This window comes from Hippoglossus stenolepis, chromosome 12, assembly GCF_022539355.2.
Source record: "Hippoglossus stenolepis isolate QCI-W04-F060 chromosome 12, HSTE1.2, whole genome shotgun sequence".
NCBI classification, from domain to species: Eukaryota; Metazoa; Chordata; class Actinopteri; order Pleuronectiformes; family Pleuronectidae; genus Hippoglossus; species Hippoglossus stenolepis.
In genome coordinates, this window is record NC_061494.1 from 13,446,849 (window position 1) to 13,473,908 (window position 27,060).

General features: G+C 43.2%; 2 protein-coding genes across 2 annotated transcripts; one reads left to right on the forward strand and one right to left on the reverse strand.

The window, feature by feature from the left end:
- The first annotated feature begins 564 nt into the window (after positions 1-564).
- LOC118119401 (metal transporter CNNM1) lies at positions 565-16,833 on the forward strand. The gene is made up of 10 exons (XM_035173349.2): positions 565-2,096; positions 5,798-5,941; positions 7,091-7,231; positions 7,414-7,583; positions 7,745-7,844; positions 8,842-8,984; positions 9,756-9,999; positions 12,887-12,991; positions 13,161-13,262; positions 13,656-16,833. The coding sequence occupies exons 1-10, from the start codon at positions 650-652 to the stop codon at positions 13,733-13,735; spliced, it is 2,676 nt and encodes an 891-aa protein (XP_035029240.1). The 5' UTR covers positions 565-649; the 3' UTR covers positions 13,736-16,833.
- Positions 16,834-16,995: 162 nt separating this feature from the next.
- got1 (glutamic-oxaloacetic transaminase 1, soluble) lies at positions 16,996-22,517 on the reverse strand. The gene is made up of 9 exons (XM_035173351.2): positions 22,315-22,517; positions 20,508-20,689; positions 20,299-20,422; positions 19,931-20,043; positions 19,740-19,844; positions 19,454-19,604; positions 18,775-18,940; positions 18,541-18,683; positions 16,996-18,198 (listed from the first exon to the last, which is right to left on the reverse strand). Exons 1-9 carry the CDS (start codon positions 22,421-22,423, stop codon positions 18,059-18,061), a joined length of 1,233 nt encoding a protein of 410 aa, XP_035029242.1. The 5' UTR covers positions 22,424-22,517; the 3' UTR covers positions 16,996-18,058.
- Positions 22,518-27,060: the final 4,543 nt, after the last annotated feature.

A 27,060-nucleotide genomic window follows, 5' to 3' on the forward strand; every position in this document is an offset into this window, starting at 1 on the left:
GTGTATTCAGAAACAGCTGGAGTTGTTTTTCTTCTAGTTTTATACTTGAAAGGAAAATAAACCTTGCACACATCAGCCCGTGTGTTATTTAAAAAAAGTCTGAAGTTTGCACCAGGATAAGTTTCTACAGTGCAGGCTGAACTGAAGCAGGCGATAGTACTGCCATCTAGTGGAGCCATTGAGCCAGTGTAGTATTTGTGTACTATTCCAGATGCCCAAACATCAATCACTCATCGTTTTAATCACACTCTGAGTTTTAAGTCTCTAAATTCCATGTTATATTTGTGCTAAAGCTCTAAATGTGCGTATTTGTATTATTGTTGTTGTTGTGGCCTAATTATTAGTTTAGATTTTTGAGAACCATGAGTTTAATAGTTGACTATAGTTGTTGGGGGTTTGATCCCGGATGTATCACATTAATCATTTATGATTGGGCATTTCCTGCTTTCTATTTTTAGAGACTGGCAGAAAGCAAATAAGAGAGCTACGTCACTAATGTCATGTTTTTTTTAAAGACTCTGATACACCCCCCTCTCTCTCTGTATCTTACCCACTCTTCTTCATGGATATGGCCACCCAGCTGCTCCATCTATCCCATCCGCAGACCACGTGACCCACTTCTCCCGCGTCCTTCACTGGTTCATTCAGCATGATGGCTGCGGATGCTGCGGATGCTCTCCGCCGCATCCTGCATCCGCGCCGTCTCTCCATCTTCTTCCTCGCCGTCACCCTCTCCTCTCCGCCGGCCCCGACGCAAGCGCTGCTCGGCGTCCGGCCGGAGGACACCCAGGTCGGAGAGCTGTCCGTGCAGGACGGGATGCTGAGGGCGACCGAGGGCACCCGCTTCATGCTGAGGGTTTACTACTCTGCAGCATCCGCGGAGCATCCCAACAGCCTGAACATCACCGGCAGACCCGACGGCGCGCCCGCAGCTCCGTGGATCGCGTTTATCGAGGAGCCAGGCGGGGACAGCAGCGCGGACGCGGAGAGGAAGCTGCGCACCAGAGGTAACCCGTGTGAGGAGGAGAATGCCCGGAGCTCTGATATCGAGCTGCTGGGTTCCTTCAGATCCACATTAAGTCACAACTCAGTTTTGGTGGAGCTGCTCGCTAAAGACCTGCGCAGAGGCGATGTGATCAAATACTACTCCATGTGCGCCTTCGATGGAGTGAAATGGGAACATTTCAGCACCAAGGACTACTGGTTGGCGGTGGTGGAGAGACCTCCAGATGCAGATGTTTGGCTCCAGGCGGGTGTCTCGGTGCTCCTGCTGGCGCTGTCAGCACTCTGCAGCGGTCTGAACATCAGCATGCTGGCTCTGGACCCCGTGGAGCTGCGGGTCCTGCAGAACAGTGGCACAGAGAAGGAGCAGAAATACGCGCGGAAAATAGAGTCAGTGCGTAAACATGGTAACTACATCCTTTGCACTGTGGTGCTGGGCAACGTGCTCACAAACACGTGCTTTGTGGTGTGGATGTGCCAGATTTTAGGAATGACTGCTCTCTCAACTACCTTCTGCACTTTGGGGATCTTCTTCATTGGTGAGATTTTACCTCACTCCTTAGCGTCCAGGCACAGCCTCGCCATCGCCTCCAAGACCCTCTGCGCGACTCGTCTGCTGATGCTGCTGTTCTTCCCCATCGCCTACCCGGTCTCCAAGATCCTGGACATCATGCTGCACCAAGAGATCAGCAGCTTCTACACCAGGGAGAAGCTGGTGGCCATGCTGCGCGTCACGGACCCGTACCACGACCTGGTCAAGGAAGAGCTCAACATCATCCAGGGAGCGCTGGAGTTGAGGACCAAAACGGTGGAGGACGTGCTGACGCCGCTGTCCGACTGCTACATGCTGTCTTCGGACGCCGTGCTGGACTTCTGCACCATGTCTGACGTGATGCAGAGCGGCTTCACGCGGATCCCGGTCTACGAGAACGACAGGTCCAACATTGTGGACATCCTGTTTGTGAAAGACTTGGCCTTCGTGGACCCCGACGACTGCACCCCTCTGAAAACCATCAACCAGTTCTACAAGCACCCCATGCACTGCGTGTTCAACGACACCAAGCTGGATGTGATGCTGGAGGAATTCAAAAGAGGTGAGTCCCTTTCCTTTCTTGACTTCTGATAAACTGAGTCAATGAGGTGTCACGTGATATGGCACAGGCCCAAGGTTTCCTCCTCAGAGTCTTTTGAAGACTTCAGAGGAGAAGCCATCCCTCCACTGACACACAGTGGGCCTAAACCTCTGAGAACCATTATGTGAAATCTGATATAGTGTCACACAGTGAGCGTGGTTCAAGCAGAGGTTAGAGGCTGCCATGGAGCAGGATGGGGTTAGGCCAGCTCAAGAATTTATGTAGTGAAAGTAATTTTCCCAGGACAACAACTCTGTGAACTTCATCTAACCCCCATCACTCCTTTCCTTATTCCAGCGGCTGAGTTTGCCTTCAGCAGACGGAGAACACCACTGGTTTACTGTGATAAGCATCGCTGCCGATAAGTGCGTTCACAGTGTAACTGTCTCTCATACACATGATAGCATCTGTTCACTACTGAGCCGAAAGTGTTGCTCTCCCCGGGGACTCCATTCAGTCTGCATGATAACATTGAGTGGGATTCTGAATTCATGCTCTGTATGAAGCAGCTCAAACTGCTCCTCTGACAGCTCCACGTGGTAAAGTGGAGACATACTGCGACACACTGGAGCTGCTGGATCAAAGGTTACGTAAGGATTTCATTGACATTGGTCGATGCTGTGGGGGATTAAGATGTGAATCTGTTTCATTGACAAAGGAGGCCCGATACATTTCAGCGTTTCTCCAATCACAGTGTGAAAGATGGCACACATGAGGCTGGATCATGAGTTGGATTACCACTCACAGCTCAGGGGGTCATCAAATTGTCCAGCATTGCGACTGATAGCTTTGTGGTCCATCAGCTCAGGTTTTGAAAATAAAGGGGGGAAAGGTCGCGTCAGCCGTCACTTTTAGATTATTTGTGGGCACCTAATTGTCAGCCTGCGGGGACTTTGAACATCCTTCCTCTCTGTGGGTCGCTGCCATCCAAGCCTGCAGAGAGATCCATAAAAAATTCAGCTCCGACCTTTTTCCCTTGCTCTCCACTTGGCTCTCATGGATTAAAGGCTCCTGCTGCCCAGGAAGCCATGGCTGGAAGCTGTGAGGATGCCTCACTGAGAAGGGTGAGGGCCAGGGGTGAGGTCAGTGTTAGAGCAGAGGATGGAAATGTCACCAGTAACTGTGAACATGCTGTGCAGTGGGAAATTATATATGGCAAGCTATGCTCTCTAATTTATGCACTTATGCTTTGATGTTTTATGAGTAAACTAAATCTGGTGCAACATTTATTAGGATGAGACATTCCATCATTTTCTTAAGTAAAAGTGGTTAAAGTAATACACCACAACAAAAACTTTCCAATACAAGTAAAAGTCATGCTTGGTTAAATTTATTTGAAGAATTATTTACTGGAATGGCACTCACCTCCGCCAAGACCCCAAAGTTCTGTTAAATTCAATCAATCTGCACCAAATTACACAAACTCATAACTGAAAGTGATAAAACACACTTCCTGCATCCGCCCCTTGATCCAGCACCGCACCAAAGTGAAATGGGCTCTTTCCTTATCCATAACACTTCCTTCCATCGGGTTTCGTGGGAATTCGTTCAGTAGTTTTTGCGTAATCCTGCTAACTAACAAAGAAACAAAGCAACCAGCAAACAAAGGCCAACACCCAATCTCACTATGTTTAAGAAAGTAGAAAAAAAGAAGCCTGGATCTGCCCATTTATCAAGATGTGCTCCAAATTTAATGAGTTCTTTCTTGGTTCATACCCCAACCCTGCACAAAGTTTCATGGAAATCGGTTGAGTAGTTTTTGCATAATCCAGCTAACTAACAAACAAAACACCCTTGAAAACACTGGAATGGCTCTAGGTTCAGCACATACCTCTGCCCAGGGGCAACAATCCCCTTGAATTACACACACATACTAACACATAAAGATATCATCACCCTAACCAAGCATCAGGATCCATGAATTATTCTCCCAGAAATTGGTGAAAAAGTAAAAAAAATATCTCTCATAACGTTGAAGAAAGAAAGAAATCCTAAAAAATACAACTCCACTTAAAAAAAATGTATACATTAAGGAATACACAAATCCAATGCTTTTATGCCCATTGTATATGGCAGCCAATATCATTTTACAGACTAAATGTTTGCATGAAAAAAGCTGCTGCAGTGATATAAACAATGCATGAATCCAGCGTAGGGTACTGTATGTACGATATGGCTGCAAATATGCAGAAAACACAGACGGCAAATAAACACAATCATATGCACGTATATTGTGACTGATCTAAAACAAACACATGGAGCTCAAACATGAACTGGAGGAGCCTGGGAAAGTGGGGGAGCGGAGACATTTGAAAAAGGAACATCCATGGCCGACCCACTTTCGCCCTGGGCCTGTGTGTCTGCATGTGTGAGTCTGTTAAGTGAGTGTGCGTGTGTCTGCGTCTGAGTCTGTTGTGAGTGTGTGTGTGTGTGTGTGTCCTCTTCTGGAAGAGTGTTATGTAACATACAAATGATGTAATGCAGTGCCCGGGCACAGTAGCAGCTGAGGGCACGTCCACCTCTGACTCACCTGAGCTCTTCAGACAAGCTGACCGGAGAAAAAACCCCGTCCACCTCAGCCAATCTCCCACAGCCACAGTCTCATGTTTGGAGACGGCTGCCTGTCGGTCAGTCAATCAGGATTTTTTCCCCTCCCCTTGTTGCAGTGGATTAAAGCATTTGATCCATTTTATCCCTTGGCGGTGATCCCCCCCTAAATCGGCCGATCTCATATGAGCCGCTGATTTTGTTCGAAGGGAGGACGGAGACGGTTTATGTGTTTCTGCTGAAATCTGCGTCCTGGTGACATCATACATTTGGTTAGATAACTTATTTGGTCATCGAGGCAGTGATGTAAGGAAAGCCGTGCTGTGATAACAAAGCAAGAATTTAATTTAACAAATCTTAATGCATAATAGTTGACATAAAAAAAAGAAATTCTATGGGCCGAAAATACACCTACATGCAACACAGCCAGTTCCTGCTTCAGAAAGTGAAATGGTCTCGGCCATTGTTCCGGTTTTCCTGTGGTGTTTGGTGGCGTCGTTGATTTCCTGTCACAATAGCTTTATCGTCTCGTTCCACAGACGCTGCTGGCGAGTTGTGTGTCACCGTATCTGGCAGGCTCGTCATGTTCACCCAAACGCTGACTTGAGTGGGAACAGGGTCAGCTCATGGATGTGTAAAGAGTGGTGTGTGTGTGTGTGTGGCATGCGTGTACAGTATGTGTCGTTGCAGAGCTGGCAGCAGCACGGGCAGGGTAGTCAGCAGATGCAGGCATCCCCAGACTGATTGTGTAATCGCAGCGTTTACATAATGGGCCAAGACTCCCAAACTGTCAAAGTGTCTCCAGACTAATCCCCCAATGTCCACTTACTTTTTCGTCTGAGTCTCCCACACACACACACACACATACACACACATGGAAAATAATTACATATTGAAGCCCAGAGACAGACCTCTCCTGTGTTTACAGCTCGTCAGCTCCTGTTGGTGTATTAATGCTGATTTTCATCTTGACTGCACAGTTCCAGTTGGAGGCTGTTGAGTCGTATTATTTTTTATTAATCCTCTGACGTCGCCTCTGCGTCTCCACCCGGTGATTAACACCGGGCTGGCGTTTTGAAAACACTTGAACTCACCCTCTCTGCTTTGTCGCGCAGGTAAATCCCACCTGGCCGTGGTGCAGAGGGTGAACAGCGAGGGCGAGGGAGACCCCTTCTACGAGATGATCGGCATCGTCACGCTAGAGGACGTCATCGAGGAAATCATCAAGTCTGAGATCGTGGACGAGACGGACCTGTTCAGTACGTACACAGTGTAAACATGCTGATTATGAAGCTGTGAGGTTTTAAAAGCCACCGTTGCATTAGCTATGAATCAATTTCTTTTTTTTCCAGCTCCCATGCTGAATAGATTTTCCCTCGGTTCGTCACAGCCGCTGATTGAGTTTGTTCAGCTCTGGGTCCGAAACATCACGAGGAAATGTTTCAATTCAACAGAATATTTACACGCTCATTATAAGGGATGTTATAGTAGAATTAGTACATTGGAATTTAAAGTCTTTCTTCTCTTCTGTTTCTAATTAAACTATTGATCCCTCCATCCCACCCCTGCTGTTCCTTCCTAATGCATAATTAAATCATGTGAATAAATGTCCCAGTCTCACAGATAATCACCATAATCCGCTCATCTTTAATTGGCTGGAAGGAAAGGCTCTCCACTGAGCGGAACTCAAATGCCAATATCATTTCACATCCAATCTGCTCCACACTTTGAATTTCACTATTTACATCGTGGGAAAAAACTTATATAATATGCTTTTTATTAACTTTGAATTATATGCTTCTAAAAAAAAAACCTGCTCTCAGAAGAAAGGGACATATTGCTCTATTGTGTGCTGCAGTTTTAATTACATGCAGATTGTGCGGAGCGGCCTCTGTCATACGTGCACGTGTGTGGTTGCACAAACCCTTCTATTGTGTGTGTGTGTGTGTGTCTGCACGTGCATAATTATGTGTGTGTGTATATATGTATTTAGAGCAAAGGGGGAGCTCATCTCTCCAGACTTTGCACTTCAGGCATTTATACCACCAGCTGTTCTGGCTGCAGCTTTGATGCATTTAATACTATATCATGTATTAATACTCCTCCTCTGTAGAGAACAAGTCTGTTTATCAATGAGAGGTGTGTTTCCACTGCGCAGGATAATCTCACGCGATCTGTATCCGTAAATAAAATTACCGAGAGAAATCCTCTCCATCTGTGGTGTTAGTTAGCATGACGCGTAAAAAGCTGCATCAACTAATAAGGTCAGTGAGACGTCAAAGTCAATGCTAATTCCTTGTAGTGCATGAGAAAACTGTATTTATTTGGATTATCTCATAAACCAAATGAATGAAAGAGAAGCACTTTTCCCTCAATCAGCTGTTCACAGAGCATTTGTGCGTTCACAGCTGATAATCGGAACAAAAGACGAGTGTCCACCCAGGAGAGGAAACCACAGGATTTCTCCATCTTCAAACTGGCAGAAAATGAGCTGAAGGTGAAGGTCTCGCCGCAGCTGCTGCTCGCAACCCACCGCTTCTTGGCCACAGGTAGCGTTTCATGTGTGTGTTCATGCACGTGTGTGTGTGTATTGTGTGCAGATTATATGTGAACATTGGATCACAGGATAGAACAGGGCTAAGGAACCATAACAGGGACCTCGGTGTTCTTTCTCTGAGTCTTGTTTTTGTGTGCGTGTGCACTCGTGTGTCTACATGAATCCGTCTTGCAGAGGTGGAGCCCTTTAGGCCGTGTCACCTGTCAGAGAAGATCTTGCTGCGTCTCATTAAACATCCCAGCGTTGTGCAGGAGCTCAAGTTCGACCCCAAGAACAAGCACGCTCCTCAACACTACCTCTTCCAGAGAAACAAACCCGTCGACTACTTTGTCCTCATCCTGCAGGTAAACCGACAAAAAAGGGTGTGAAGCTGTGTTTGGTTTTGTTATAATTATTATGTGTTGTTATGTCCTGCATGGGAAGCTCCATTAGACGAGTAATCAATTCAGAACTCACACCATGAGGCCCAGACCTTTATGTGTAAATGGCCTTGTTAATGTTGCAGGGGCGGGTGGAGGTGGAGATCGGAAAGGAGGCTCTCCGCTTTGAAAATGGAGCTTTTTCATATTACGGCATGCCAGCACTCATCCCACCACTGCCTATCGGTAAGTAAGCGTGCACATGAAGCGATATGGCTCAATAATTCTGGGGCACTCACATTGAGCATGATGGTGATGATGACGACAATAACAGGGAGAGATCTGCTCATAAAGCTAATGCAGTGCAGGTTGCTGGACCTGTTTTTACAGTCTGAATCCCAGCCTGTGTTTGTGCAGCATCACTCTGCAGCAGCAGCAGCAGCAGCAGCCGTGGGAAGTAAGTAATTAAAAGAAGTGATTTCAGAGAATTTCCCAGTGGAAGGACATGACCTGCACAGGATTATATGAAATCCAGCTAAGACTGCAGCGCAAGCAGAAAGTCTGTCTCTCTCTCTCTCTCTCTCCCCCTCTCATGTGTGATGTTCGGGGGGGAACTTACAGCTATTGGAAGACCCCATTAAAAATCCCTTCATGTGTCATTACAGGATACTGAATTTACTCCTCAGCAGCATCTCTCTCTCTGAGTCATTGCTTTACAACAAGCAGCTGGCGCTCGGTGAATGGAAAGTCCTGTAGGTCTAATTTTATGTTTGTTCGCTGGAAATCTATATTTGCCTCTGAATTTGAGAGTTTACCATCCTCTCTCTTTTTTATTTGTTGTGTCTCTAAAAGCACGATGCTATACAGAAAGAGATTATATTGTTAACAATGTGAGAGAGGGTCTGTCAATAAGCGGCTGGTGTTGAAATAGGACATTTTTAGTGTGAATCAAAAGGGAAATTAGAGAAAACAGTATTTTAGTTACATTTTATGAACCCTTGGAGAAACACTTCTAAGTGGTTTGAATGTTTTCGGTAACATGATCATGCTCATTTCATAAAGATACTTTCTATACTGAGATGTGAAATAAAGAGTTTCTCAGACCGGAGTTGCCTTTGAGTTTTTTTAATAGTAAGCTGAAAACTGGAACGGAAAAAGAAAATGAAAGAGCATTTTGCATTAGTAATGATGCATGAATGACAAACCGAACTGCAAGACTATTTTCCTCTTCTGCTCTGTCCAGGTCACAGGTACAGTTCCCGCTGCAGTGGTCTGAACCAATCAGATTCATTACTGAGTGGAAGCAGCGTGGGTCAGCTCACTACAGGAGGACTCTATTTACCAGACTACTCCGTTCGACAGCTCACGGACCTGCAGATCATCAAGGTCACACACAGAAAAAAGCATCATGCCATTGTGTATATAACTGGAATGATGCTCAGTACAGTGGATATCTCCACCAAGGCCCAACAGTCTCCTTATGAAACCACATTTCAATTCACTGGATCAGGATTCTTATTTGGATCTGCACCAAATTGCACACACTCATAAATATCAGTCTCCTAAACACGATTTATCTTATTTTTATGCCTCCACAAAATGTCATGGAAATCAGTTTTGTAATTTTTGCGTATTTTTACAAACAAACAACTAAACAAACTAACCCAAACCATAATGCATACGAATACATGACCACCTTGGTGGAGGTAATCTCACTACAATTAAATGTATCATTTCCTGCTTCCTGAGGGGGAACATTTGAGAGCACCAATAAAAACAACTGCAGCTCTCACAGCTGAATCTTCAAAATTCCCCAAAATGCTAAGTCTTCCTCTGCTGCAGCGTTTCCCTTTGAAATGTCTCAATCGTAGTTTCTGACTGAACGCAGACATCCTGTCTCTCTCTCTCTCTCTCTCTCGCCCTCCCTCCACTCTCCCTCTTTCCTCTAATCACTGCGGGTAATTGTGCTCCATTTGAACCATGAATATTCTAGCCTCAAATGACGGATGTGCCCTCTCACTTCACGTCTCCACCCCTCTCACTATTAGAGTCCAGGTTTCCTCCTCGTCCACGCCCACTGCGATTGTGTACTGTAGTCAGCCGTGCACGTGCAGACCGGATGCCGATGATGAAGATTTGCTTTCTGTGTCGCCACAGATCACCAGGAACCACTACCAGAACGCCCTGATGGCCTCCAGGATGGACAGCTCCCCTCAGACACCGGACCCGTTGGATCCTGATGCCAAAGGGAGGCCGCCGGGCCCAGAGGCTCGCTCGCACAGCATCGCCCTCCCCCTCACACACACGCACACTCGGATGGGGCTGGCTCGCCTTGCACATCTCCATCCCCACGGCACCCTGTGCAACACGTCCCAGCTCAATGAAAGAAACCGTATCGTGCGTAAGTAGAGAAGCTTAATAACAGTGTGGTGGTTATATAAACTATGCATATGAAATTCTAACTGTTTTCTCTTAATAGGATTTAATAAGAATTACTGATAGAAACTGACACAAAATAATGCTCATCAACAGCCTGATGCATCATCCTTCAAAGTTTACTTTCCATATTTCCATAAGCCCTTTGCTTATGGAGCAGTACAGCACTTAACCTTCAAGCTACACCAAGTCCCTGACATGTATATGATAATCCAGCTCCATGAGGCTCGATAGGAATTTTACGATTCATGCTGGTAGAGGTTTCTGTTGAAGAGGAAGAAAGAGGAGGCTCAAAGAATCAAACACACTGATTGGAGAGATTCATGGGCCAAGGGCCAAGAACCTGTCTGAAAGGACCAATACATGATTGATCTAAAGAAATTTATGATCTGACGACAAGTTGGGCAGCTGTGGTTGAGGGGTACAGTGGTCATCCTCCAACCAAAAGGTCGGCGGTTCGATCCTCAGTCTTCCCCAACTGCATGCCGTAGTGTCCAACTAACTGCCATCGGGTCCATGCACTAATTGTAAGTTCGCCAAATAATGTAAAAGTTTAAGAAAAAAATCTGTACCCTAAATGGAGAAAACATCATCAATTTGTCAACGCATGTTTGACATAAGGAAAATGCAAATACTAGCAACATACTAACCAAAATATACAACACAGCCAAATACTCAATATACTACCAAACACTCACATTACTATCAAATACTCACAACACAACCAAATACCAGCAACACACAAACCAAATTGTACACAACACTGGTAAATACTCGCAAACCAGTCAAATACTTACATTACTACCAAATTCTAACAACACTGCCAAATACTCACAAGTGAAGTGTTTTGTGTATTTATATGTGTTTTCTTAAGTTGCAGTGCTTTGAGCTCTCAGGGCCACCGAACCAAGGACTAATACCAACCTTTTCAAAACAGAAGATTAAAATCATGAGAAAATTAATGAAGATGTTGAATAATTAATCAAAGTTCACACACGATGACGTCCCTCAGGTCACTGTTCGAAAAGATTAGCTCTTGTATACATAATTAAATAGGATAAGAAATAGCACAGAAGTTAAAAATAGCAGTTTTCATAGTTTTCAACTATATTTAAGATTTCTGCAAAGGAAGAATCTATAACTTGAACACAGACGGTGGCTCACTCACACAAAACTGATGCAAATGTGGCATCAACCAATCAGTACTGGTTTCGAGGCTTAACGGATTTCCTACACACCATCTGTCTTACACTCAGTGTAACATGCAACCCACTTTGTGTACGTTTGTGTTAGTGACATTAAGGAAAATCATTGGACAGATGTTTCTGTTGGTTGTCGATGGAAACGTGTCAGGTTATTGTCGTGGAAATTTATCATGAGATTTGAAATAATGAGTTTCTCAGCCTGTTGTTTGAAAGAAGAAGTGGTAGGCGAGCCACAGATTTAGCAGCAGCATTCCCCCGAAACACCACATCCGTAGCACGTATATGTGCAGTACATTTGAAGATGTGAGGAAGTTTCTGTTGTGCCAAAGGGCGTCCAAATCATGAGTTACACCGAATGCATATCTGGAGTCAGTGTCGACTGTGAGTGTTTTACCAGTAGCCAATTTTCATACTTCCATGCTGTCTGGGCTGAGAGGTGATGAGGAGGAGAACTCGAGAGGAGAACATCGTTATCTGAACAAACAGAAAAACCAACACAGTTAGTACCAGAGACAGGGTCACGTGAAGAGGACCCATCTACATACAGAGTCAAGTCAGAGTTAGAAAGAGGTTCGTCAGAAAGGTCAGGTCGTGGTGAACACTGGACTTGAAGTTCAGCAACACAGTTGTGTTCTTCCCCGTTGTCCATAAAAAACATTGGATAAGTCTATAACCGAAAAATATTGGACACATTCAGAGAATCATCGGGAAAAAGCAAAAACAGAAATTCATAAACGTGATCTGGCACATGTGAGGTGCAGTGCAATGAATCAGTGTGCATAAAATCAGAAAAAGGGGGTGAAAGAGAGCATGACATGGAGAGCAGATCAGTTGAGGTATTTATAGGAAGATGCCACTGATATACAAACAGCTGCTCATGTGTGGTTTGTGAAATGAGGAAAGGAGGTGAAGAGGAATCCTGCGTAACCGTCACTCCATCAGGGGAGGATACCAAATCGAGGCCTAACGCAATCATCAAATCTCTTCCTAATCGATTAATTGAGCAACAGGGAGACAACAGAAAATCTTGTTCAAACCTTATGGGATGTTTGTCAAATTGAACCGTGCACGGGAGAGGTTTTGTGAAATTTTTCTCTACTGTTGCTGTTGAGCCTTGAGAGAAAATAAAGTGACCACTCATTTCAGGAGATGTGGGTAAATCAGAGATCCTAACCACCGAATAACCTGCACCAGAGTCGACCAGGAAATGAGTTTGTGACCGTTAACACAGTTCGAGTTGAGGCATTTTCTTAAAAGCATAATTTATTTAACATTATGTGTGTGTGTGTGTGTGTGTTTCACTTCCCTTTCTTTTTTTTGCTCCTCTGTGGGCAGGCAAGTCGTCTTCTCTCCGCCTGCTCCCCCCTCACTTCTGTATTTCAGTCAGCAGTGAACGTTCTGCTGGGGGCAGTCCTTTGCCCAATGTCCTTGACCTGCTGAGCCTCCTCCATTGGTTGTAGTCCAGCGTTAATTGGATTTTAAACCTCGTATTTTTAACCCATAACTGTTTACAACTGAAATATTTCACACGGACTGATAAACAGTCAGCTCTCTACCTCCCTCTATAGGCAGAGCTAGAAACCAGTTGTTGTTATGTGGCTATTGCAGCTGGATTACAGCTGATTTGGTCTCATTCTCTCTTCACAGGCAGTAAATCTGATGGGCAGAGGAGTCCCAACGATACCGTGTTCCTCCGCATGGATGAGATTCCCTACATTCACGAGGACAGACCAGAAAGTTATGGAGAGGATGGTGAGTGCTATATTTTTTAATATATATATATATATATATATATATATATTGCTGTGACAACTTCTCACCTGCAGTGAAATGTACCTTTCTGGGCTCTATACCTACTTCACTATAGGTCTGTTTTTGTCATTTCCGCTGTAACCCCTCCATCTTGCTTATCACTTTTCAGATGTGCCTACGGAGTCTCAGCCGTCCACCTCTCCTCTCATCAGCTCTCTGTCTCTGTCCAGCTCCGAGGAGACGATCGGAAAGAAACTCTTGCGTAAACTGAGTGAGTGAGACATTTGTCGCAACACTGACGCATTGCCAGCACGCTGCTGCCCACACACATGCCGTCAGATGTGCCCAAACTTTTCTGTCGGGCATAGCAACAGCAGCAGGTGTATCTTAGCAACCGGTTATGTGTCGCGTCCCTCGGCTGCGAAACATGCAGAGCAGATTCTCCAGCATCTGTCCTTGTTGGCTCGGAGACGGTGTGACTAATGTATTTCTATTCATTCATCTAAGGACATCTAGTGCAGCGGATCGTATTGACGTAGTTTGAAAAAAAGTGGCTTTAGTTCAGAGTAAAGCAAATATAAAGAGAGAAAACTGCTTGGCTTCAGTTTCCGGCAGCTATTTGAACCTGTGATGACCTGAATTACAGCATGTTCTCCGTTTCTAGGTAACAAAAGGAGGAAAAAGTCTCGGGAAGGAGATTATAGTTTGGAGGAGGGCTTGGAGAAACCACCGTTGACGAGCTAGCACAGCGGCACAGAGGAAGAGGGACAAAGCCCACATCTTCCTCCTCGTCATCCACCTCAGTAAATAACCGCTCCTCCGTAGACTCACTCCTCGACTCTCAGGAGACTGAGCCATCCTTATCCTCTCTGCTGTAGACACCGATAATTCTCAGGTCCCCACAGACACACACCCTGTCCCACCTCTGCCTGACGTCTCACCCTTGATGATTACTTGGACTTATTGGATTTATCCAGCCTTACTCTGGACTGCACAGATCCTAGCAGGTTTTACTCAAATGTTTTGTAGTTAATGGGGCAAACAGTGTCCACGTTAGCTTTTCAATGGTTGTTCTATTCATAACGTTCACATTCAATCATCTCCATTCAAGACGTATGTGTTACGGAAACTGATTCATAGCTTGCAATTTAATTTAAGGAGATCAAGCTCATCATGGTCTTTAGAGCTTTTACTTGAACAATGAATACACAAGTATTAATAATGTGTCACTATGGGGAAGTTCCCAAATACTGAAAATGTTGTTTGCACAGGGAACTGTCCTAACGCTGCCACGAGGCTGCCACTGCCACCACAGCCCGACACACGCATCAGCCTCCCGACAAGAGCACAATTTTTTACACCCAGTTAAAAGAACACAGTTATTCTTAAAAAGCCATACATGAATTACAGCTTGAAAGACTTCCTTGTGCACTGACCAAGTGTTGAGAGGAATGCACAATCCTGAAACAGAAAAAAAACACAACTTCTTAATTGATTTCTTATACAAGTGCCAGAATTACTAAAAGTAATATTTCAGATAGCAATATATATATATATATATCTATATATAAATAATATAAGTCAATGTAGAGACTGTAAAATGCTTGAATTCATCACCGCAATACCACATACTCAAGTTTTCAGGACCCAACTGCAGACACTCTTGCACACAGATGAGACGCCTGGAAGACGACAAGGGCTGGAATAGACTGAAATAACTCAGAGCAGGGAGCTGGTCCAACAGAAAACTCACAGGAGCACAAGAGGAGCACAAGGGAACACCGGGGAAAACGGAGCAGACAAACTGACAAAGAGGACTCGGAGCGCTGAGGCTCAAACACACAGGGGAGGAAGGGATAATTGGGCACAGGTGGGGCTGAAAATCTGAAGAGAGAGAAAATAGACAAAGACAGGAAGTTAAACATCCAATTATCACACAAGATAAAAGATATCAAAATAAAACAGGAAATAAGAAGGGTCAGTCTGAAAGTCCAAAGAATCACTTTAGAAGCCCTTGTAGGGACAGATCATGACTTACATGAATCTCTCTTAACTTCAATATGTGTTTTTTTATTTACCTGCTGTTTTCTGTCTGTCGTCCCTTTAAAGCTCACCTTTCTCTCTGCAGATGTAGTTTTATAGACACAGCCTCAGTGTTCACGTCTCCGCCTTTTTCTTCATCTTACCACAATTCAAAGAAATCATTAGCCTCTCTTTTAATGGCACATCATCACACCGATAGAGAATTTCATTTCTTACCATTAGCTACTGCGTTAGCCACTTTTCTGTGTACAGTTCGTCTCTCACAGGGTCTTTAAGCTGTGTACTCTATTTAAAATAAGCTATGGGGTTTGGGTGCAAAACGATGAAGAAGAGTAGTTGCTATACTTGCATGTTTGTTAATGCTGCTTCTTACCTTAGAATATTCGCCCTGTAGAAACCCGTCTTTCTCCATGTGCATGCTTACATAAGAGGATGCATGAATAGGATGATACCGATCTGCATTGATGTCTCCCCACAGAGGTGCAGTGTGTGACATAGTGAAATCTTACACAACCGTAGATACTAAAATAAACTCCACAGAGACTGGAGGCTCAACTTTTAGAGTTGAGAAAAAGCGGAGCTGCAATTAAAAGTGTTTTTTATAATAATAATAATGTTTTAACTGATACTACTAACCATCGACTGTATATAAAGATAGATAACAGGTTTCCACTTGCGATCCAGAAATGAAGCCAAGTTGTCTCAGATACGAATGCTGCCATCTTGTGCCAAAGATGCCATCTGGAGCCAGAGTCTGATGGCGCCATGGTAGCGAGGTCCCACCAATACATTTACTCGAGTCCTAAAATATTACCTTGTTTTTATGATATCGAATAAGTAATGAAAACCCAACATACCGGTAAAATGAGCACATACACTAGTGTGATAAGAACTGCCGTAGATGACAGAAAGCATCTTTGAGAAAAATGTATTTGACGTGTACTTTGACTTCTTCGTTAGGTCCATGTCCCATCCAGTAACACGGAGGAGGCAGGGAGTTTTGACCTATACTGCAGACTCTGTGGACTCTCTGGCTTCACTTTTGGGGAGCCGCCATCACTTCTATCTCTATATACAGTCTATGCTATGGGGCTTTAGGGGGAAGTGAGGTCAAAAGTACTGTCCAAACTGAGGAGGGCGGGGGAGGCCATGAACGCTGCTCACTGAGGGAAACTTTAAAGCCATTCTTATAGAAAAGAAATAGTGCAATAATAACCTGATTGGTTAGATCTTTCATAATAAAGAAATAACTTGATTGTTTCTAACTGGGGAATCTACCGGCACAGGTTGGACTGTGCTTATCTGCATTGTGAAATCCTGGCAGGTGCTCTGCTCCAGAGAACTGACAGAAGTACGTTTGAAAGAGGAAAGCAATATGACGCACGCTGACGTCAAGCCACCACCTCCTTTCAAACACACACGCACACGGGTGGTGTTTGGGGACATTCAGCGATATAATTCATTCTGCCTGTGGAAGTACAAAGGAGACTGCACTGCTAAGCTATTCACATTGATCTGTCTGTATACACTGAACACACAGGCTGAGGTCTTCTGATGTGACCACTGACTCAGAGCCAGGAGGATTTGTGTGATTTAGAAACTGTCGCAGCTTTCACAGATTTTGCTGGTTGGTTTACACAGATTTATATTCATAGCTGCAAGGACTGTTTGTACAGGATAAACCATTTTGTAATGTAAAAAATTATATAAGTCGCCCAAAGATATGAAGAGGGAGAGCATATGCCCGGCACAAGGGACAAATTAATTATTAATAAATTAAATGAACTACTGTTTGTGTACTTTTTGTTTCTGTTGTTTATATTTGTCTATTTCAAACTACATTGTGTGTTTTTTTAGGGTCACTCACATTATTTGTACAGAGGCTTGTGAGAGCTGCTGCATGAATACAAACCATATCCTTAAATCCACATCAACTCCAAAATATATGAGAACAATACAAACACTATTAACAGTTTTTATTAGAGTGGTTAAAATGTCATTTGAACTTCTGAAGAGGACATTTTCCGATTCAGGTCACTTTCTAAACAACTGCTGCAGATTGTCGACTATGCACAGTGCTACAATAGCAAACGGGTTGATCATTAGTGTGTTTATGCAATTGACTGGAGTCTTACGTAATAGTTTAGACGATCACTGTGCAAACTAACAACAACTCAACGTTCAACCGGCAGCAGAAGACACCGAGATGACTTTCAGAGCAGTTCAATGCCACGGAATACAAACACTGCATTAAAGAACGATTGGAAGTGAGGTAATTAGCGTTGCCCCTTTGGGTCGAGGACAGTATAATTAATAAATTTCACAGTTCAAGTTAAAATGTCTTCCTGAGCATCTCTTATTCACATTTCATCGAGCAATAAACGTACTCCAGCTACTTCCTTCATGACCGAGGTGGTAAACGCTTCCTGATCACAGCTACATTGTGGCAGTTTGGTCATGCTAACAGCTAATGGCTGTTTTATTGTTACTTAAGCACGGTATTTGTGCATGCTGATTGGAAATGTGTGGTTAACACTTGGAATGGATGAATCAACAGTATGACATTCAACATTTTTAGACAGGTGAGTCAGCACTGAGATAATTGTAACACAGCCACAGATGCACTAACCCTCCAGAAGGTCCTAGTAATGACACATCACTAACCGAACAGAACAGGCTGGACAAAAAAAAAACACACTGTGAGTAAGTGACACACACACACAGAGGAAGCTGGGGGGGAAATAATGAACATAATCATTTAAAGGAATAGTTCCCATATTTTCATAGATGAGAGGATCAATATTTAAACCACCTTCTCTGTTTTCAGCAGAGACATAGGTCCTGGGTGTGTTTAGCCTAGCTTAGCACAAACACTGAAGAGAAGAGGGATACGGAGCCAATGAGCTGTCTGTATATTTGTGCAAATGAGATGTTTGCTCCAGGAAATCTGCCGGACACAAACACAGTCCCTGGCATCAGGACGGCTCGGGACCAAGTGCTGGGGAATGTGGGTAATGTGGTCTTCTACTGGACCTTAGTGACGGCCTCGTGGATGGACTCGGCCACGTAGTTGATGTTCTTGCTGGTCAAACCACACATGTTGATGCGACCGCTGGCCATTAAGTACACGTGTTTCTCCTTCACCATATATTCCACTTGTTTGGCTGCAGGAAAAAACATCATAAAGAAGCAGATTTAATAATCTGTTGATAATTAATGTGATAGTTTACAGATCCTGTCAAGATCTCTGTGTATAAAATATCTTGTGTTGCATTATGAACTAATGCTTCAATTCCTGCAAGTGCACAATGAATCCATACAACTTCTGAGACGTGCAATATGTGGGTTATTTGTTGATAACCTTTTCACTTCCACTGACATTTAAACAACATGTATAGGGAATAGAAAGGGCTGCAGCCGAGGTGTGTGTGTGTGTGTGTGTGTGGTGGTCCCGATGTTGCGTGAGAGAGAAAAACGTTTTCTGTCTTAATGGTCTTTGCACTCACTGTTGAGGCCTGTGAAGCTGAACATGCCAATCTGCTCCGTGATGTGGTCCCACGTCCCCGGTGTCCCCAAAGCCTGGAGCTTAGCTTTCAGCTGAGCCCTCATCAACAAGACCCTGTCGGCCATGGTCTTCACATTGTCCTTCCTGGAGTCAAAGACACAGAAACGAGTCAGTACCCGTCAGAAAACACTTTACATTAACACGTGTTGCTTCTTTAGTGATACATTGTGCTGACCATTCAGTGAAGAGCTCAGGTGAGTTTAATGTGACAGCAACAATGCGCGCTCCCTGAGACGGTGGGTTGGACCACGTGGTCCTGACGATCTTCTCCATCTGGGACAGAACTCGCTTCAGGTTGTCTGCATCGCGAGCCACGATGGTCAGGTTGCCCACGCGCTCATCTGATGGGACAAACGCATCACATTTAAAACAATGTAGTAGCATGTACTTTACCTGTAGATGGCGACATTGATTAATCTGCATGTAGTTTAGAGTCTAAATTGCTGCTCCTAACTGTTGGCCTGTGTAAAACTGCAGTGACTGAACAGCTCCCCCTCTGGACAATCCACAACTTGCTAAATGTGAAAAGAATATAATTTTATTATTTTTCCCCCGATTCCTTCTCTTCAGTAACATGTAAACTGTTTCTGTTGTAAGTGGCCAAACAAGCAGTATCTTGTGGCGTCTGTGTTCAAGTTCAACCATGAAAAAACAAATAAACTATAGTTTTCTGGGTTTTTCTCTGCACCATAATCTAAATTCCAGGCTTATCCTGTATTCTGAAGTTAAAATGAGGCCATATGAAGCACTTCATAGCTGTCATTCTGTTTAACAACACTAAAATGAATGTCACTCTTGATCAAACTTTTACAAGCACATGATGCACAACACAACACAATGCACGGGTCACTCACTGTAAAGGCCAAAGTTCTTGGAGAACGACTGTGCGCAGAACATTTCAAAGCCCATGGAGACAAAGTAGCGAACCGCCCAGGCATCTTTCTCCAGGCTGCCGGAGGCGAATCCCTGATAAGCTGAGTCAAAGAACACAAACAGCTTCCTCCTCTGGAAAAAGAACACGATGAAAGATCAAACGATCATCGGCCTGTGATCAGCAGTGAGTGATGCTTAACCTGACACTTGTGTTAGTAGTGAGACAAGAGAGAAGACATTGTATGTGTGTGTGTGTGTGTATTATACCATCATAACTTCAGCGATCTGCATCCACTGCTCCTGTGTGGGGTCTGTGCCAGTTGGATTATGGGCACAGGCGTGCAGGACAAAGACAGAGTGCGGTGGACAACTCTGTAGGAGACAGACAAGAGGAAGAGGTGCTGTGAACTCATTTCAACCACAGAGAATTTCATGAGTTCTTATCACACTCCTCTTACCTCTAAGTCACCAAGGAAACCTGACAAATCCAGGCCCCTCTTCTCTGCATCCCAGTACTTGTATGGACGGACGTCCTCAAAGCCGGCATTGGCAAACACAGCATTATGATTTTCTGAAACAATGATCACAACGTTCTCACTTGACTGTTTATGTTTGCTCTGAATACAAGGCTGAATATTGTTTTGTTAATGTTTCTGACATCTGAACTGATTAAAAATCCATGTCCATTATTAAACCACTGCGCTGACATGTTAAATCTAAAGTCTGTGGTGAGTCTAAAGATCAAAGTCCTTGAACAAGGAGACTTTCTAGGAATGTTAGTTTCCACTCTGTGCTACACTGTGTGTTTGTGTTTGCATGGATGTACCCCAGGTAGGCGCGGACACATAGACGGGTGTTTTGGTGTTGTTGTTTCCATTGTGGAAACGCCTGAGAAACTCAGCACCCATTTTCAGGGCACCTGTGCCGCCCAGACACTGGACAGCTCCCACCTGGCAGTGACGGACACAGACAGTCAGTTTAAATGTGAATATATATTCAAATCTATAACATCTTGTGGTCTCTTAGCACACGAACCCTGTTCTCCTGGATGGCAGGACTGTCGTCTCCCAGTACAATCTTGGAGGCTGCAGATCTGAACTCAGGAAGGCCCAAAATGGGGAGGTACTCGTGGTTCAGGTTTCCATCCTGCACAATGATGTTTTCCACTTTTTTCACTACTGGTAAAACCCATGGCTTGCACTCATCGGTCCGGTAGGCTGAAAGGAAAAATTAAGGCAAACTGTTAAGATACATATACTTTATACTTTTAACAGTGCAGCCAACAGTGATCTTTTCACATTTTAAGAAGCATCTCACATATGTAACTGTGTTATCTGAATCTGTATTAACCAGTTGAACTCTAGTCAACACCTGATAACGACTGTAGAGCACAATAACCTTTATACCCTAAGAACAAAGACCGGCTCACTAATAGATTCCAGGCACAGCGACTTTATTTTTCATCTATTGTAAAAAATAATTATCAACCTAATAGAACTGGTCCTACAACTATTATTTTACACACAGACTGAAGTGTAAAATAGTGACATAGCTACAGATCACAAGATTGTCAATCCTCAGGTGAAGTATTCAAAACCCACAGATATTTACTTTGTCAAATAAAAAAGAGAGAAGTGTCAAATCCTGATACTAAGAGGTTGATAGAAGTATTTCCACAATTAGTAAAGCAGCAAAATAAGATCGGATTCATTTTCTAGAAACCTAATTATCAGTAAGGGACGATTTATTCAGCTCTAAATATGACTTTTCCTGCCTTTATATTCAATTTAAAAGAGGCCGTGTAGAAGGGCCGGGGACCTGTGGTGCATGCTCTGCCCGGTGAGCCACCAGGTCAGCATGACAGATGTAGCTCTAGATATTGAGTGGCCTACATTTCCCAGTTTCCCCTGAGCCGACCGACCATCTGCAGTGCAGAGTACTGTACAGAGAGAAAGGGGATTACCAGGCCTCAGCCTACCAAACTAATCATGGGACTCAGGTAGCCTCGTCCTGCCGGGCTGTTCCTTTGCAATGTAAGCAACAAGGATTACTTCTTCCAATGAGACTAACACAGGAACGTGTCGTGCCGAGGACAGAAATATGTCATTTGCTTGCTTTGGAAGAGAAGCAGGACTAATCCACACATATTTAAACTCCTGTCAGTGGCTCGCTCTGGCTCCAGTGAGGGAGCAGTAATCCAATCGACTGCCTAGTCCACACAGAACAGGTCATTAAAGTGCAGAGGGGGAGAGAGAGGAAACCAGCGAGGATCAGAGACGCGTGCACTGGGTGTATTACACTGTTACATAACAATCAGACATTAGCTGGTCTGGTTTGAATGGGCAGATCCATTTTATTTACAATCAACAGGGTCTGATGAACTAGTTAATGGTTCACGTCACAATCTCCCTGTCAGTTGATAACATGCGTACGACTGCAAGTGATAGATAGAACACATACATGTTGCACACTTCTTATCCACAATATGGGAGAAATGCTACGTTACAGGTGTTACAGTGAAGTGTGTCCCCTTTCACATTCTCTGACTCTGGACAAATAACAGCACGATTTACCAAATACACTGACACACACCTGAATGTCCATAGATTCATACAGTTAGACTTTGTGACTGTGTCTAAATAACCTGTTTTTAAAACTTAAAGTTATATCTTAATGTTATGGAGTTATACTTCCACATTAACACAATTTGTATCAACTGTTATCACAATAAAACGTGCAACTATCTACAGTACATAAATACACTGATAGAGACGCAGCTTCGTCAGCTGGTGCAGCATTAGCTCTACGGCAGGTTGCTCCAGGACCCAGTTCACAGACTCACCTCCCACTCCGAGGTTCACCTTGTCCGGACACTGGTCGTTGTTGAAATCCTGCGAAAGCTTGAACACGGCCACGGGGGCGGCCTGAGGAACCTCGCTGAACACCGACATGACTGGAGCTGGTTTCACCGGAGGCTGTGGACGGGGCAGCGGGCAGAGGACGAGCAGTGACCGGGACGAGAGAGGAGCTGCTCCTCCAGGGAGGGTTCGAGAGGAGGCAAAGTGGGCGTGAGCGGATCCACCAATAGAAATGCAGATGTGTGTGTTCAGCCAATCACCGCGCTGCTCCCGGTCAGGTCAAAGTTAAAGAAAACGCACGCGCAGGAGCATTCGACCAATGAAGTCACGTGTAGCTTGACTGACAGTCTGACAAATGAAAGCCGGTGGGTGGGGATTTTAGAGCAATAAAAGATTTGGCCACAAGATGGTGCCACAACCCTGCTAAAGAAGTTTCTTTAGTTTTCTGTCTTCCATACATCACCTTACCTAACATTAATTTATATAATATTAATTTATTATATAACATTACATTATACTACATCATACTATATTACAATATATTAAATTATACTGAATTATATAATGTTATTTTATATAATATTATATATCATTATATTGTATTACATTTTACTATATTACATTATACTCTATTATACTATATTACATGATATGACTTTATATTACATTTTATTACTTTATATTATATTACACTATACTATATTGCATTACATTACTTTATACTACATTATACTATATTACATCATATGACTTTATACTACATTATACTATGTTACGTTATATTATATTACATTACATTATATGTAAACAATTGTTTATATAAAACAATATGAATAATCATTTATGTTAAATAATAATTGTGAGGTTACTCACAGACAGGCTGATTATCTGGCATGGTGTCATCTTAACAGTGGAAGCTCTGTTTCAGAAGGTCGGGCCGCACATCCCACCATGTATGACCATGTTTGAACACTGCCTGAACAGTTACTAAGCTTGCCCCCCCCACACTATTTAACTCTCTATATAAAGCTATGTGGATAAATTAATGCAAGGATCTTTATCTGTTCTGTTTGGAGGGCTTTGGCTGAGCCGTATCTTTAATCCTCCAGCTCCTCTGTTTCTTCCCCTGCAGCTGTCAGCAGGAGCAGGGCTAGTTGATAAATGAAGGCCACTTCAACCTGCTCCCCATCCACCAGGAGCAAGACTGAGTTAGAAAGCTTTTCAGCTGCACTGGAGGCAGAGCTCAGTGTGTTTGAGGCCTCAGTGATCACTCTGGATGTTTCTGTCTGGTGAAGAAGAAGCGGCTGTTGCATGGCTAAAACTAGTCATGTGGTTAAACAGAGAAATGGAGGGGTGCATTAACACAGTCTCAACTTCTAATCAGGGATCACAATGGTTTATAAAGTTTGGCTTTCAGGAGGCTGGTGAAATGTGATTAAGTAAATTTACCCAGTGCAGTACTTTATTTACTTAATAAAGTACATAGTCAAGTACTTTTGAGGTACTTGACTTGGATATTTCCATTTTATGCAGCTTTGCAGCTCCACTACATTTTCCAGGAAAATGCAGCTTTTACTGCACCACATGCATCCAGCAGCCATAGTTACTGTCGCAATAGTTACTGAGTCACAGTTTAAGTGATAAATATGATCACATTATAATATATGCATTGCAGCAACAGAGTATAAAGTAGTTTAAATTACCGCAATTTATCTAGATACAACAGTAAAATATTTATTATAAACTAATGAGGCAGTAACAATAAACTTCTTTAATCTAAAATAATATAATAAAATGGGCAGTTTTTCATTACAAGTAAGTTACTGTTAAGTCCTATTTACTCCTAATTAGACTCAATCAGTAATGAAGCTGTTGCCTTTGTTGACTTTGTTGAATTTGTATAGTTTTCCATATGGTGTATTGCATTAAAGCTTATTCATTTAATAAATGAATGCATGTTTCTTAAAGGATTTATGAGTTGTAGTTCACACCTTTAATGATGTTTAATACTTACTAAAAATGACACCTCAAAAAATAAATGGGGTCCGCTCAGTGTTTTGTCATTTGCGTGTTTGACTTTCACTGAGCAGAATGATTTATGTGCGCAGTTTGACACTGGAAGGTTTATTTTTTTCACATTCATCTTGTGAAGGGGCAAAGTTTCTCTGTTCTCACGTTAAACCTCAGTGTTACATGTGTACACATACGTCTTGTTCACAGCCTCCAGTCAACAGGAGACATCGTGTGTCCAGCAGTTAAACTTCTAAACTTTTTTTTTTGATTTATAACTTGGTAAATAAACTGGAAAACTATATCAGCCACAAATGATTATTCCAAGCAGCATATCTTTATGGGTTTTAAACCATGACTCAAGGAGCTTTTTAATAGTTTATGGATCTGTTTTAAGACTGTGATTGTTCCTAATGTTTCTGTCATATTAAAACAAGGCCGTTGCATGACCCCGACCAAGTTTGTTTAGCTACGTTAGTTAAACAGTAATTCATATTTCTTACTCACAATCAGTCAAATAATGTCACGCAATGTGAAACATGTCACGTCTCATTGTGATGAATCATCAGACTCTGCAGTTCTCTGCAGTTTATGGAGTTTTCTGGTGTCTCTCAGCTCATTGTTTAGATTTTTATAAGGTTTACAACGTCACTGTCTTGGATCCGTCTTATCACTGCAATTATCTAATAGTTTTGGGGTTTTATTTTTATACAAAATACAATCGACCCCTTCACAAACCACATAAATACAAGATATAAGGAAAAGAAAAAGAAGTAAAAACATCAATAACCAAAAATAAATTGCACAAGTTACAGAGATTATGATGTATTATCACAGTCTTTGTTTTCAGTGAATAGGCTCTGATAAAGCAACTGTACACTACCTGCCCAAATCCAAAGTAAATAACTAGCCTGTGAAAACAGTTTAAAACTTAGTGGTTAAAGAGGTTCATTTTTTTCTTCCTACTTGGGGCTAAGCCGCAGAACAAAAGAACTGAGCAGTTGTGTTTTCTGTTCCCTTGATTACTATAAATCCAACAATTTCAAATAAATACTATGATGTGGTTGACGTCTACTATAGGTGAGCAAATGGGGACCAGTTTATACAGTTTACACAGAGATAAACCAGTGTTGTGTTTACATCTCGTTCCACTGACTCAACTGGCACAAACGTGCTGCTTCAAACTCACTGATAGTGGAATACATGAATAAATAATAAATCATTAAAATGATCAGTTAATGCTTTACAGTTCAGGAACACACTGAGGTGAACAATCTACGTTGTGAAAAATCAGTTAAACTCATAAATCTACAGCTAGTTGGATAATGTCTTGTGCCTGATAGATAAACCATTAATCCACACCCACTATTAAAGCATCATTTACACCTCATAATCCCATATAAAGTTGACTTTACAAAGCTGATCCTAAAACCAGTTATTATAGAACATCCAGTTACTGTTTTCTCCCTCTGTTGTGTCCCAAAGGTTACTCACTTTCTCCACAGCAGGTACCACCCCCACTCATCTCCTCGCTTCACTTTGACAGTAGATGTTTTCATTCTTTCCGACCAGGTGAGGGTTTCTTGTATGTTAGCTATAACTGTCAGCCCTGCAATTATGGGATTTGAGCTCCCAGAACAAGGCTCGGGGGCCCAGAGGAGGGTTTTGGTGTGTTCGATACCAGGATGCCCCGGGGGCCACGGTCTGCACTGTGAAGTGAAGTGTGAGTCAGAGCGGGGAGTGACAGCAGTAGCCTGTGGCAAGACAGTGCCCAGAGGGAGAGTATGTCACATCGAGATGAATGCATTACTCAGCCAAACATTCACAGAGCATTCACAAGAACCGTCTCTTTATTTCCTTGACGTTGATATGTGGAACATTTATTTTGGCATCTAGCAGTCTAATACAAATATGACAAAAAAAAAAAGAGTTGTGCCAACAAGGTTTCCTTTATCAAAGTGTTTTCATTCTGCATGCTGGTTATCACTGCTGCTGCAGGACGCTGACACCGAGACACACAAAGGCACACATTCAGGCACAAGACAGTCACATTCCAGCTGTGGTATCACAGAAACACAAACAAGAGCGTGTGCACGCACACACACACACACACACACACACACACACACACACTGGAGCACATTCCAAGGGGGACGCTGCAGCGCTGCTCACATGTTACGATGGCCTCTGTGTCTCTGGGTCAGAGAGCTGTGGTGAGTGACCACCTTTTTAGCTTCCCGCCGTGTTTGTTTTCCAAAGACAGTGTCATCAATTCTCTAACAAGGGACTAGACACAGCAACAACAATGTGCACAGGACCTCCCTGTTGCTCCTTGTGTAGTGCAGTGACTGATGGAGCATGCATTCAATAACACACACCGGCCCTGTGTGCGTCTGTCTACATTCCGACCAGTGTATTCGTACTTGTATGTCTGTGCAAGTGTGCATTTGTATACATACTTGTGTGTGCGCCTACTGATATTATAACAGGATCATTTGCCGTCTTTACTGCATCATATAGAGTGAAACTTAAAGTCTTATCATCTGCATGAGTAAATATGATATCCCAACACCTGAGATCAAGAAGTTGCTTGGATTAGGCTATTCAAATGAAAAACAAATTGAACCTGTCAAGGAACACTTAGACTTTCTTTGGAATATGCAAATTCTCAGAAATCCCTTAATAAAAACCCCCATGGCTGTTTATATTTTAGATGTGCA

Bases quoted from the DNA above. Each gene is read 5' to 3' on its own strand.
- LOC118119401 (XM_035173349.2), top strand. From the start codon at position 650: ATGATGGCTGCGGATGCTGCGGATGCTCTCCGCCGCATCCTGCATCCG. The intron at 5,942-7,090 runs GTACGTACACAG...GTGCGTTCACAG, and splicing joins GGACGAGACGGACCTGTTCA to CTGATAATCGGAACAAAAGA. The intron at 10,000-12,886 runs GTAAGTAGAGAA...CTCTCTTCACAG, and splicing joins TGAAAGAAACCGTATCGTGC to GCAGTAAATCTGATGGGCAG.
- got1 (XM_035173351.2), bottom strand. From the start codon at position 22,423: ATGTCGGTGTTCAGCGAGGTTCCTCAGGCCGCCCCCGTGGCCGTGTTC. The intron at 19,845-19,930 runs GTAAGAGGAGTG...TGTCTCCTACAG, and splicing joins GTTTCCTTGGTGACTTAGAG to AGTTGTCCACCGCACTCTGT. The intron at 19,605-19,739 runs GTATAATACACA...TTCTTTTTCCAG, and splicing joins AGATCGCTGAAGTTATGATG to AGGAGGAAGCTGTTTGTGTT.